Source organism: Alosa alosa, chromosome 11, assembly GCF_017589495.1.
Source record: "Alosa alosa isolate M-15738 ecotype Scorff River chromosome 11, AALO_Geno_1.1, whole genome shotgun sequence".
Classification (NCBI taxonomy): Eukaryota; Metazoa; Chordata; class Actinopteri; order Clupeiformes; family Clupeidae; genus Alosa; species Alosa alosa.
The window spans coordinates 20,382,756-20,396,968 of record NC_063199.1 but is presented as its reverse complement, the minus strand read 5'-3'; the positions used below and the strand labels follow the sequence as shown (position 1 = coordinate 20,396,968).

Here is a 14,213-nt window from a genome sequence, read left to right as displayed (position 1 = left end):
AGCCCAACGAACCCACATAGTCCCCTGGTGAGATTGAACACCACCACAAAAATGGCAATAGAAACTAGAATAGCAGTGGACTGGATACTGGCAAAGGAAGGTGGAGTATGTGCGATCGTCGGGACAGACTCTTGCTGCACGTATGTCCCAGGTGAAGGAGAGAGCGAGGACGATTTCACGAATGCAATGAACAGACTCAAAGCTGTCAATAAGGAAGCCCATGAGAACTCTGGAAAAGGAATAACGTTCGACGGAATCTCCATCTCTGGAATCTTCGCTCCAATAACCCAATGGCTGACGGACACTTTTGGGTCATGGGGAGGTCAGATCGTAGCATTTCTTGGGAAAATATTATTGGGAGCAGCCCTAGTGGTAGGAATGTTTTGCTGTATTACTCAATGTTGTGGAAAGGTTTGCTCCAGGGTAGTAGCTAGACAATTTGTGGTCTATAATGTGATACCATGGGGAGTGGAGGATGAGAGTGAGGCCATTCCCTTGGTATGCCAGTGTGGAGAGAATAATGGCAGACAAATTTGTGGATCAAATAGTAGAGGAAGAGCAACTCTCTCCTCAAGCTGTTTATGAGGAAATGAGGTATTGCGAGTCGCCCACCTCTACACGTACACCGACTCCCACTCACGCACACCATACTGACGGATAATTCACATGACACGTACTTGCACGCCCGGGTGACAGAGTGAAAGGAGTAGAGTCATGGGCCGTGACCTGACATGGATAAGTCGTTTAATTAATCTTGATTTGGCTTTATACTTTCATTTGCTTACACCTCGCTACACCTAGACGGTCACTTAAGATTTTTAGAGGACTAGCCCGTAACTGCAAGTCCACCCATTGATGGGTAGACGTAAGCTTGCTACACCTAGAGGTAACTTAAGATTTTTAGAGGACTAGCCCTCAACTGCAAGACCACCCATTAATGGGTAGACGTAAGCTTGCTACTAGAGATGCTCACCTTACTCTACCCTACCGTGCGTAGGACCTGGCCTGCCTAGTGGTTAGGCAGGTGTGTGGTACGGTCAGTGCTCCAGGATGGGTAAGACCTTTTTGGCCAGCAGGGGCAACCTAAGGCAGAACCTGGTGGCCCGTTCCCTAGGTGGGACGCGCTTGCGGCCGGTGCACCCACCCTTTCTCACACTAGAAACACTTCTGCCCGGAGGAATCCGGAGAAGGGGAACTACGTCGCGGATAGCAAAGGGTGGTGATGCATAAAGGCCTGAAAGGGTCGTATATACACCATATTTATCTTAATCATATGTGATCATTAAGGTTTACTCGACAATCATGTACCTGGAAGAACGCGGATGGATGTGTGACGAATAGATCCATGCATTGTTACGTAACTCCAACTTGGCACTGATGACCGTTGCATGAAAGTTCATTTTATGCTCAGGGTAACTAATGCGTTGGTTACTTTGGGGACAAAATCCGTCTCGGGTCCTAGCCATTTGTTCTTAACAAATAATTGGTCTTCTGTTGCTTGATCTGGGCGTCCAGGGTTTTGATTATTATTATTATTATTATTATTATTATTATTATTATTTACTCATAGCAGGGCATTTACGCTTGATGAATTCTGCCATAGGATTTAAGTTTCTAAGGTTTCAATCATGGATACTGCTCCCCCATAAGCTATTCATCCATTCAACGCTGCATTACAATATGCTCAACAGTAGGCCTAGTGTTAAGGTTTTTTAACATCCGCACCCACCCGACCCGTCAGGAGAGTCGATCTGCACCCATTCGACCCTAAAAAATATGCTCTGATTAACTACCCGAACCTGACCCGAACCGACAAAAAAAAACAACAATGTGCCTATAGCCTAGGCTATCCTTTGCTGTTTATATTGAGGTAGAGACAATGCTTTCTTATTAACTAAACACTAAAACAAGAAGAATTTGCACTGTAGGATATGCTTCAACAAAAGGCCTTTTCACACAGAGATCACGCTTAATTTGCGGGAATAGGAGACGTCTTTTTGCCGCAACTTGTGTCTGAAAACGAGGTGAAAATTATTTGCAGGCCTGCTGATCTGTTCACATGATGCGGCATTTTGGGAAGCCAGGAGGCAGGATCAGCTATTAATGTGACGTGCAACAGGGGCGTGTAGAGTGATAGTCTAGGCCTTATTATGCGTGGGCCTTCAGATGCAGCAGGTGTGTGATTTCCAAAAGAACCGACTGCACTTTAGTTAGCTTGCATTTGCTTTGCTGTTGCTTAGAATGTTAGATTCTTGCGATAGATGTCTTCAGACAATAAAAATTAATTAGGAAGGGTAATAGTTGCCTCCCCTGCGTTGGCCGTGATTCCCCTTTGAAAAACAGAGGTTCACAGGCTACTGTGGCCTTGGTCAGTGGCGCCGCCAGCCGTAATCCTGTAGCCTACGCACTGTGCGTACAATTTATTCATGAAATCATTCAATATTACAACAATAAAAATAGCTTGTGTACTGTCTTAATTGAAACATGCTTCACGCACAAATGATAGCCTAGGGCAAAGAGAATGGACATCTCAACATAAGGATACATTAGAAGATGATGATTATTGTAAACTCACACGACGTGATAAGCAGTTCTGGCGCTTAAAAATGCAACGTTCCATTCAGTCATAAATCATTCAAGTGTAGGCCTAGTGATCGTCATGAAAAGAAAACGGCAGCTTAATATTTTTCAGGTGTTTAACAGTAGGCCTAGGCGCACTGTTAACAGTTATGCCGTAGGCAGTGAGATTATTAGGCATTGCATCCTGTCACTCTGTCTGGAACATCGCAGTTCGGGTTGATAAGATTCAGTTAATGCGAGTATGGGTCGTCTCAAAGTTTGGGACAATCAAACAGCAGAGTAGGCAAAGCAAATCCTAATTGTTAGGTTACCAATATCTGTCTTTTCTCTAGGCCTAGGCCTATTGGAAATCGCGACATAAGCTTATTGGTTTCTTTTTTTCTTTTCTTTCTTGTTCGCGGGGTAGTGAAGCGATAATGCATTTAAATCAATGTACATCAGAGCCAATATGGCCAGATCTGCTGCTCTGTAAAGGTATTTCTGTCCCACCCAAATTTGCTAAATTACTTGCGAAGTAGCCTATTCATCACAGACATCACATGTATCACACGAAAGAGCTTTTTCTCAGCTTTTAAATGATGTTGGTGGTTAGTTGTTGTGGTAAACGGTTCGCGAGAAAAGTAGCCTAACTTTAATTTAATCATATTTTCTGCGTCCGTCTCCCTACCCATTTATCTTGGCTTCGCGAACTTTCCCTCAACACATGACAAACCATATATCAGAATAAACTGCAGACCTTACCGAACACAAATGTGTAATTAAAGTTTAAAGTTTTAATTAAAGTTTAAAGCACTCCCCTGTACAGTTAGCCATTCCAGAGTAATCCGGCAGCAATGTCTATATGCATGTCTCAAACTTTGGGGTTCACAATGTGTTTAAATTGTTCAATAGGCCTACATGATTTTATACCAGGCCAAATACAAAATAAATGTTACAAATATCGCCTAGATATCTGTAAACATTACAATCAGAGGATATACATATAGGGCAGACCGACGCTCATGAGTTCATGCTTTGTTTTATCGCTGGATTTTAGGATAGACTATTATGGCAACTGATTGCATTCCGAGCTACAGTCAACTCTAGCAGGCATTAAATGACTGGAGGGTCGGGTGGGTGCGGATCGACTCTCCTGACGGGTCTGGTGGGTGCGGATGTTAAAAAAACGTAACCGTGCAACACTACTCCACACACATCCAGGCAGGTGTGCATGCTGTGAGGATGTCATTGTCTTGCTTATATCGCATGGTTTAGACTCGATGATTTCGGTATGTGGGGATTTTTTGGGGATTTTCCAATTGGTTTGCATTTTTAGAAGTGGTGGGGACAAAATTCAAATTATAAATAGTGGTGGGGACATATCCCCTCCGTCCCCCCCGTAATCTACGCGTTTGAATAAAAGGTAGATTGGATATGGGCCTGTAATTGTTTAGCATGGAGGCATCCAGATTATTCTTCTTGAGAAGGGGCTTTACAACAGCTGTTTTCAGTGGCTTAGAAAAAGTGCCAGACAGCAATGATCATTTACAATGAGAAGGACATCGGCCGCTAAAAACAGTGACTAATCATGGATCAGTTGAATGTGCAGCTCAAAGAAAGCTCATCTCTCACACACTCCTGAGAAAGCTCACTACACACGGGTATTCACACCTGTCCCTCCAGAGTGAGGGATCCTCAAGAAGGATTACCAAATGATAGTTGGTTCCACTCACTCAAAAATACATACACATGACGTTAATAAAATCCTCACATGAACAGTTTGTAAATGGATTAGAAGAACGCATACTCTTGGACAATGTCACTTCTAAACTGTTGATAGTATAGCGGCTAAGGCCAGATTTTTAATTTGAATTCAAGATGGCGGCCACTAGGGGGCGCTATATGTTGGGGTCCATTTCAATTTTTGATCACTAGGGGTAGTAGTATAACTGTGCCAAGTTTCATGCTTTCTTCAAAAACTGAACGATTCCGGTGCTTAGCCGCTGTACTAAACTTGAAACTTGTTGAAATGGTGCTCCAATATAGCTCCTGTAAAGGCATTGGTATCTTTATGATGTGCATGTGGGCGTTATGTAATCCAGTTGTAGCCTCAAGCTAAGCGGCAAAGAGGAACTCATGACAGATGAACAGGAAATACTTCATAAATGGACAAGAGGTGTCATAGCGATGTAAACACTCCCTCAGCCTCCAGCAAGCCTCAGAGGAGACCCAGAGTCCACCTGCAGAGACAGCCCTAGGGGAGGGCCCCCCACACACACACAAACACAGTCTCATACACGCATTCACACAAATGCACACACACACCTACAAACTCCATCTCACACACACAAACTCATTCTCATACACGTGTCACGCACACACACAAACGTAGTCTCATATACTTGTCTTGCACACACACACACACACACACACACACACACATATGAGGAGACAATAGCAGCAGAGATGGATTGTGCCCTCCACCCCTCCTCCTCATCTTCCTCCTCCTCCATCTCTATGTCTCTGAGGCGCTGCACTGATTTAGCGGCAGCATCCCGCTATGCTAAAAATACTCAGCTGGTGCTTCAGCTCACAGATCCACATGTCCAGGTCTGCCGCGTAGTGAACCACTCCACAAATCCAACGGCTTCTCGTGTGTCTACTCGGTTTGGGTGAAGACAGTAGGCGCGCATCAGCAGCTCTCGTTTAAAGAGACATCATTTAAATGTAACAGAAAATGTTTAAACTTGTCTTACAGAAATCACACTAGAACATGTTTTTTCATTGAATCGTTTAAGAATAGCGCTGTAGGTCAATGACTCATGGCAGTCTGGGGAATATGTTTGAGGAGATACAGTGAAATCTTAGAGTGTGCTGCACTCCGTTAAACTAAAAGTTGAGACTAAACATATATGTTCATCTTATACAGCATCTCACTCAGAAAAGCTTACATTGAACACACAGCAGATATAGAGGGGGAGACAGTTCCTGATATAGAGGGGGGGACAGTTCCTGATATAGAGGGGGAGAGAGTTCCTGATATAGACGGGAGAGAGTTCCTGTGGAAATTTGATGATTTCTCCATCGTTATTTAGAGTTACAGGGACTGTGTGTATGTAAATCCAAGGTATGTCTTGTGCCAATAACAATGAAAATGTCCAGTCACTGTCTCTCCCAGAACAACAGAAAGCAGTCTTAAAGCAGACATAGAATGGAAAACTGTTTTTACCTTGGCTTTGTTTAATTAGGAGAGTTGGGCACAAAGTTACCGTGCAAATCTTGGACTTCGAAATGACCACTAAAAAAAAAACCAGGCGGAACTAAACAAAGACGGAGTGTGACACAAATACAGACTGTGACGCAAGTCTCTAGGTTGGGCTGTATACCGGCTCTACGTGGGGCTGGCCATTGAGGGAGAGAGAGAGAGGGAGAGAGTGAGAGATGGAGAGAGAGTGAGAGAAAGATGGAGAGAGGGTGGGAGGATTGGGAGAAATGAGAATCAGATGTAAGCAGATCAATTCCTACAGGCACCAGGAGAAACGATTTTAGCCTATTATGCATATAGACATTCAAGGCTGATAGTGGACAAAAATCGAGAGTCTGAGAGTATAAGGTCATTGTGTATGTAGTATACTCATAAGGTTAATGTGTAGTATGATAAGGTTAATGTGTATGTAGTATGCTCATAAAGTTAACATGTATGTAGTATGCTCATAGGGTTAATGTGGATGTAGTATACTCATAAGGTTAATTTGTATGTAGTGTACTTATAAGGTTAACCTGTATGCAGTGCACTCATAAGGTTGTTATTGTAAGAATAATCAGTTAAAAAGCTGAAAACTATGCCAATGATAGCTTTTGTTTGCCAAGAGAAAGTCCTACTAGACACAGGACACACTGCCCAGAGGCCCAGCGCATTAGAGTAGCTCACAAGCACTGACTTGTTCTACGCAACAGACGCTTGGCAGAGGCTCCTGAGCTCCGAGCAGGTAGAAACCCTCAGTTACATCAGTCAAGGTGTGTAAAGTCAACCCCCAAATAAAGGGATTCTCTTCTTTATCACTTTTTCTAAATCTTTCTTTCTCCTCGTCCATGACAAACTCTCTTTCTTTCTTGTCATGACAAACTCTCTCTCTCTCTGTCCACAACAAACTTTTTCTCTCTCTCTCCTTCCCCTGCCTCTCTCCCTCCCTCTCTCTCCCTCTCTCTCGCTCTCCCTCTCTCCACCTGGACTGCTCAGTGTTGTGCTGTGGAGGAGGAAGAATAATCCATGTCTGCACAATGCAGTCAAACTCCACAACCCACCACAGCCACACTGCCAGAGGGGGTTGAGATGTGTGTGTGTGTGTGTGTGTGTGTGTGTGTGTGTTTGTGTGTACAGTAAACGTGTGTAAACCTGCCCTATTGTTTAACATAGCTCAAGGACTCAAGGTGACCTTTACTGGTAAACAAGGTGAAATATGGCAATTGAAATGCTCTCAAATGGAGAGGAGAGGGGAGGAGGAGAAGAGGAGAGGGGAAGGGTTAGGAGAGGAGGAGAGGAGAGGAGGAGAGGGGAAGGGTTAGGAAAGGAGGAGAGGAGGGAAGGAGTAGAGGAGAGGGGAAGGGTTAGGAGAGGAGGAAAGGGGAGGAGAGGAGGAGAGGAGAGGTGAAGGGTTAGGAGAGGAGGGAAGGAAAGGAGGAGAGGGGAGGGGAGGGGAGGAGTCATCTTAAGGCAGTGTGTGGATGTGTGCTCCTGTGAGGAGAGGAGGGGGTGAGAGGATGTGCTGAAAGAAGGAGGTGAGAGGAGTGTGTAGTACTTGGTGTGTGTGTGTGTGTGTGTAACTCCTGCAGTTGTGTGTGTGAATCTCCGGTGTGGCGTGGGTTTCATCTTTATGTAAAGAGTGTGTGGGAGGGATGCCGCAGCGCAGTGTGGAAAAGCACAGCGGAGCCTGTGGAGGGTCAGAGCAGCGCGTGGCTCCGGTCATGCTTTACCTCTCCATTGCTACACCGACACACACACACCGACACACACACCGTCACACACACACCGTCACACACACACACCGACACAACACAACGTTACACAGCTGCACCGTTACACCACTCCACCACCACACAGACACACCACTACACCCCTGGGAAGGAGCCGCAGGGGATCAGAGCCAGGGCCTGTCCACAGGGCTCCTGGCTGCGTCTCGGCTGTGTTCCGGCAGCCGCGGGGTGGCTGTGGTGGCCTGCTGCAGTGGTCCTCCGCGTTGTCCCTCTGGGGGCTTGGGCAGCTCTGTCTCCCAGTGTTCTCCCAGTCTGGAGTTTGTGTGAGGAGCCTTCTCTGTCCAGGCTGCTCTGCCTCAGTGCTGAAGACCTTCCAACAGGTGGCACTGTGCTCCTATCCTACTTTGGACCAATGGGAAGGGCTGTGGGGGAGGGCCAGTGAGAAAGAGAGGGAGAGAGAGAGAGAGAGCGAGAGCGCTGGAGAGATGAGGGAGATAAAAGTGAGTGTGATTGAGTGTGAGAGAGACAGATAGCTGGTGAGCAACAGAGCAAAGAGAAAGTGAGAGGTGAGCAGAGCTGACAGTAACCAGGAGGCAGGTTTCCAGACGCCTATGGGTCCTCAGATGGCAACTTCATGAGGGTTTGACACTTCCTGGATTGTTGCACAGATTGTGTGCAAGCTGGTGAGTGTTCTGCCCAGCGAGGGGAGAGAGGGAGCTGGACGCGTGCGGCAGAGGGCTCTGGAGCGGACTTGGGCTTGGGGAAGTGGAGATCGTCTGAGTGTTTAGTCTCTGGGATGCAGCGAGAAGTTTGCTGCCCAGGGCTCAAATAACACTCCACTTCCTGGAGCAGTGAGGGCTCGGCTGAGAGGGAGTGTTTACGAGAGAGTGTGTGAGTGTGGGCGCGCGTGTGTGTGTGTGGGTGCCTTATGTGAGGGGCCGGCAGTAGAAGACTGTAGATGTTTATTTTATTTATTTTTTATTTGAGTTTTACTCAGAAAGAGTAGGACCAAACTAGACTTTAGCGCTGTAGGCGTGTTGTCTGTTATTGGCTAATGAATGTGCAGAGCTGTAGTTTTGTCTCTTTTGGCTAATGAATGTGTAGAGCTGTAGTTTTGTCTCTTATTGGCTAATGAATGTGTAGAGCTGTAGTTCTGTCTCTTATTGGCTGATGTCTGTGAGGGGGGTGATGTTTTTGTGAGGGGGGGCCTCTGCTATGGATTTTTGCCCCTCTGCCTGGAGTTCTGTCAGTCCGGGGACTTGGGTGAACGGCTTGGGGCATTTAGGCTGGTGAGAGGGTAGCAGGGGATTGTCCACTGGTGAAGAGTGTGTTCTGAGAGGGGGGGGCAACTGGTAAGGAGTGTGTGCAGGGCGGGGGGCATGTCCACTACGGAGGCACGAGAGGAAGTAGAAGGGGGGGCCACCCCTAATGCCCTGCAGGATGGTGCGGAGTCCGGCACCTCAGACTCGGCCTCCTCGTCCTGCTCGGACCTCTCTGTGGCGGTGACGGCAGCAACCAGCGGCACCAGCGATGCCAACGACGCCAGTGCTGCCCATGCCAGCCGGGGATTCACCGGCCTGCGCCTGTTCGGAAGGAGGTGAGTTACACTCACACCTCCACTCACACAGATCCCTTCTGAAGGGGAGCCGGTTCCATACTGCTCCCCTCAAAGTTCTCTCCAACAGATCAACTCTACCTGAACACTGTTAAAAGTGACAAATTTGCTCTTGTTCCTCTCTAAACATCATCGGTCCATTTTCTTTGTGACGTATTTCCTCACCTATAAGTGGATTTTAGCTAAAAGTGCATATTTGGATTTAATCTTGCAATTATATTAATTCAACCGTCTCTGGTGGCCCCTAAAATAGCGCTGTGTGATGGATTGGAGGAGAAATTAATTACAAGCTATAATTATGGGCCTGGTGGGAATGCTGCTCCCTCCGTGCTGTGAGCATGCTCAGTTCGCTCTCTCCTCTGATTCTCCAAACCCAGACCAGGTTTCTCATGGAGTTCAGAACAGGTCTATCACCCCGCTTCAGAACATGTTTCTCAACCCGCTTCAGACCAGATTTCTCACAGAGTTCAGACCCGGTTTCTCATGGAGTATAGACCAGGATTGCTCACAGCTTTGCTCTGGCATTGGGGTTAGGGTTATGGCTATGGTTAAGGCTAGGGCTTTTGACCTTAAACCCTTCTATAACTAAGTAGTTTTTCAAATAGAAATGTGAATAGATTAAGGTTGGTTAAGGCCTACTGAATTTACCACTTTTTTGATTTCCCCTTCATTTCCCCCCTTAATCAAGGAATCCCTGAATTAACACCTTAAAACAAAATTAAGATATACTTAAATTATCCTTAATTACTCCCTTAAATACAACAAATAAAAGGAACCCCTGATTTGACACCTTAAAGATTAAGGGTTCACATCTTAAAATGGCATTTAAGGCAAAATTAAATTTGAGTACATCACATTTTATAGTGACAGCATTGTGTAGGTGTCAGTCAGCAGCAGCTCGCACAGCAAACCAGTCCCCTCTCTAAAACCACCACACAACCATTACACAACCATCGCACAGCAAACCATTCCCTTCTCTAAAACCACAACACAACCATTACACAACCATCGCACAGCAAATCATTCCCTTCTCTAAAATGATCTCAGAGCGAACTATTCTCTTCTCTAAAACAATCCCAGAGCAAACTATTCTCTTTTCCTCCATTTTCATCCATTGTAAATGGGTCAATTTTTAAAGCATTTTTGATTTCATGTGGCGGAAAACACAGAACAGTTGGTTTGAGAATAGTGTAATAATAGAGTCTTGTTTGTAAACGGAGGTGTATAGTGATTTTGTGAATAGTGTGAGTCTTGTTTGTAAACGGAGGTGTACTGTTGGTTTATGTGAAGCTCATGTAGACATCACTGAGGTGTACTGTGGGTTTGAGTGAAGCTTGTGTAGACTGTGTTAGGGTTAACTAGTTTCTGGACTTCCCTGGGCTGAGGTGGAGTTTCAGCTCTGACTTCCCAGGACAGACAGGTCGGCTTCCTGAGGGAAACCCACACGTGAGAGAGGGTATGTGTGTGTAATGGTGAAGTGTGTGTTTTTGGGGGGGGTGTATGTGGGGAAGGGTGAAGTGTATGAGTGTGTGTGTATGTATGTGTGTGTAGGATTAGGGTGAGGGAGTGTGTGTGCAAGTGTACGTGTGTGTGCATGTGCATGTGTGTGTGTTTGCATGCATGTGTATGTGTGTACATGTGTTTGCATGCGTGTGTGTGTGCATGTGTGTATATGTGTTTGTATGCGTGCGCGCATGTGTGTGTTTGCATATGTATGTATAAGTATATATACTCTTTTGATCCCGTGAGGGAAATTTGGTCTCTGCATTTATCCCAATCCGTGAATTAGTGAAACACACTCAGCACACAGTGAACACACGGTGCAGTGAGCTGCCTGCAACAACAGCGGCGCTCGGGGAGCAGTGAGGGGTTAGGTGCCTTGCTCAAGGGCACTTCAGCCGTGCCTACTGGTCGGGGCTCGAACTGGCAACCCTCCGGTTACAAGTCCGAAGCGCTAACCAGTAGGCCACGGCTGCCCTTCATGCGTGTGTGTGCGTATGTGTGTGTGTGTGTTTGCATATGTGTGTATGTGTGTGTGCGTGTGTGTATGTGTGCGTGTGCGGGCGTGTGTGTGTGTGTGCATATGTGTGTGTGCGTGTGTGTGTGTGTGTTGTGTGTGCGGGCGTGTGTGTGTGTGTGCATATGTGTGTGTGTTGTGTGTGCGTGATACTGGCCTCTGCCTGCTCTCTCCTCCTCCCACTCATCTAATTGAATGAGAGAGGGTGGGGCCTGATGGTAATGGGGATTTCCGGAAGGATCCATGACGAGGAGATGCAGATGACCGTGCCGTAGGAAACTATGCTGGATACACACCAACACGCACACACACATTCACACACACACACAGACACACACAGACACACATGCATACAGTACACGTACGCACACCTGCACACACACAGACACACACACACACACACACACACACAGGGAGGAGGAAGCTATTTCTGTTTCACCTAGTCCATGATATCAGAACATGATGGTGTATCATAGCTGTCTCATCTTCTTCCGCGTTTCAGAACATGATCGTATCAATAGCTGTCTCACCTTCTTCAGCGCTTCAGAACATGATGGTGTGATATAGCTGTCTCACCTAGTCCATGACATCAGAACATGATCGACCTCAGAGGTTATATTTTATTTTATATTTTATATTTGATAGCACTAATGTGGTTGCAATTTAATGCAGTGGGAATTATTTATTTTATAAAATATATATATTTTTGGGGCTTTTATGCCTTTAATGCGACAGGACAGAGAAAAGAGTGACAGGAAGTGAGTGGGAGAGAGAGGGACGGGGTGGGATCGGGAAATGACCCGGGCTGGACTAGAACCCGAGTCCCTGTGGGTATGTGGACCCAAATGACCCGGGCCGGACTAGAATGTGGTATGGCCACTGCAGCCAGCTGAGCCACAGCACGCCCCAAGAAGTGGGATGTATTGCTCACCAAAGCCCCATGGCTTCCTGGAAAGTTGGTTTAGCTGTTTTCCATGATATCTACTGTATGTAGGAGGTACTTCAATAAGGAAATATTTAGCACATTGCCAAGTGGTAGTTGCAGAGCATGTCTCAGACATTTCCTGCAGGTGTCATGGAAACACAGGCGTGAAATGCAGCCCAGACCGGTTTGTGACAGGCAGGTGGGTGGGGCAGGTGAAGATTTGCGTCTCCCATTGGTCTCCTGTCTCCTAATCTGATGGACCTCATTTTCTCAGCCTGTAAGGTCCTGGGCAGTGGACTGTGTGTGTGTGTGTGTGTGTGTGTGTGTGTGTGTGTGTGTGTGTGTGTGTGTGTGAGAGAGAGAGAGAGAGAGAGCTCAGTTTGCTGTCCCGTCTCATACTAGTCCCTTTCAGGCATGCACTGGACTCCTGAATGAAATGGGCGGCTGGGCTGTATGTAGATAGATAGATAGATCAATAGATAGATAGATGATCTGATTGGTTCTTTGTGTGACTGTAGCCTATAAGTTTGCCACTTATTCATAGTCAAGTTCATCCATTCATTCTTGTTCATGATAGATTAACGCTAATTGGCAAATACATATACGGGCAGTTCCCATGGACAACCATAGAACTGTTCTCCCTGTGTGATAACAGTTACAGTAAAAAAAAGAGGACCATGTTTGAGCACTTGACTCTGTTTGAGTTCAGGACCTAATTACTCGGGCATTGTCTGGACATTGTCCGAAGGTCATGTCTGAAAACAGCTGCTGAGAGTCCACCTGTGTGTGTGTATGTGTGTCTGTGTGTAGATAGATAAATAGAAAGATACTTTATTGATCCCCAAGGGGAAATTCAAGTGTGTGTGTGTGTGTGTGTGTGTGTAAATATGTGTATGTGTGTGTGTGTGTGTACGTGTGTGTGTATGCGTGTAAATATGTGTGTGTGTGTGTGTGTTGGCCAATAGCGGTGTGTGTTTAATATGTGTATGTGTGTGTGTGTGTTGTGTGTGTGTGTGTGTGTGTGTTTGTGTATGCGTGTGTGGGTGTGTGTGTAAATATGTGTGTGTGGGTGTAAATATGTGTGTGTGTGGGTGTAAAAATGTGTGTGTGGGTGTAAAAATGTGTGTGTGTGCGTAAATATGTGTGTGTGTGTGTGTGTGTGTGTGTGTGTGTGTGTGTGTGTGTGTGTGTGTGTGTCTGCTGCTCTCTCATCTCAAGGCTGCTCTATGAAGTCATCCAAAGACCCTGGAATCCACTATGAAAGCAGACTGAATTTGGGCTATTGGGTTCTTCTCTCTTTTACAAATGCATAGAGAGTCCATCCTGGTCAGCCTCATTTCTCTCAGGGTGGTCCTGTGTAGATGAATGAATCCCACACCTGATTGGTTCATTGCAGTGTCATGTGAAATAGAATTAGCTCTGGTTGGCTACCAAGACTGTCACTTCTCAAAGGATGTGGGAGAACCCAGACCCACTTCTGGTTGCTATTTGTGGCTCCACGCTCTCCAGCTGCTAAGTATAGCGGAGGGTCACAGTTCCCCAGCAGAATAAGTAGCACTGCACGCCCAGGGAGAGCAGCAGGGCGGCAGGGCTCCACTCGCTGGGACAGAAGGAGACAGAGAACCAGGACAAGAGAGGAGTGGGGAGGAGGAGAGAGAGAGAAGAGAGAGAGAGAGAGGAAAGAGAGAGGAGAGGGGGGAGAGAGGAGACAGGAGAGGAGAGGATGAAGATCGAGAGGAGAGGAGGAGATAGGAAGATGAGGGAGGAAGGGAGGAAGAGAGGGAAGGATAGGAGGAAGGGAGGAAAAAAAGAGGAGACAGGGAGAGAGGAAAGAGAGAACAAGGAGGAGGAGAGAGGAGATGGAGAGGGAGGGAGGAGGAGGAGGGAGAGGATGAGAGAGGAGGAGAAAAGAGAGGAGACAGGAGAGGAGGAGAGAAAGGAGAGAGAGAGCAAGAGAGAGTGGAGGAGACAGGAAAGAGAGAAGGGGAAGAGAGGAGAGATGAAAGAGAACAAAGGAGAGCAGAGGAGAGATAGAGGCGGAGAAGAGAGAGAGCAGGAGGTGAAGGAAAGAAGAAAGGAAAGAGGGGAGGTGGAGAGAAGGAAGGGGAAGACAAGAGAAGAAA

The 14,213-nt window shown here is 46.5% G+C and overlaps 1 protein-coding gene across 1 annotated transcript in view; it reads left to right on the top strand.

The window, feature by feature from the left end:
- The first annotated feature begins 8,934 nt into the window (after nt 1-8,934).
- dgkzb (diacylglycerol kinase, zeta b) overlaps nt 8,935-14,213 on the top strand; it is a 48,747-nt gene continuing 43,468 nt past the window's right edge. Inside the window, 1 exon segment of the mRNA XM_048257386.1 lies at nt 8,935-9,130. Within this exon segment, the coding sequence (XP_048113343.1) occupies nt 9,064-9,130 (67 nt within the window). The 5' untranslated portion in view covers nt 8,935-9,063.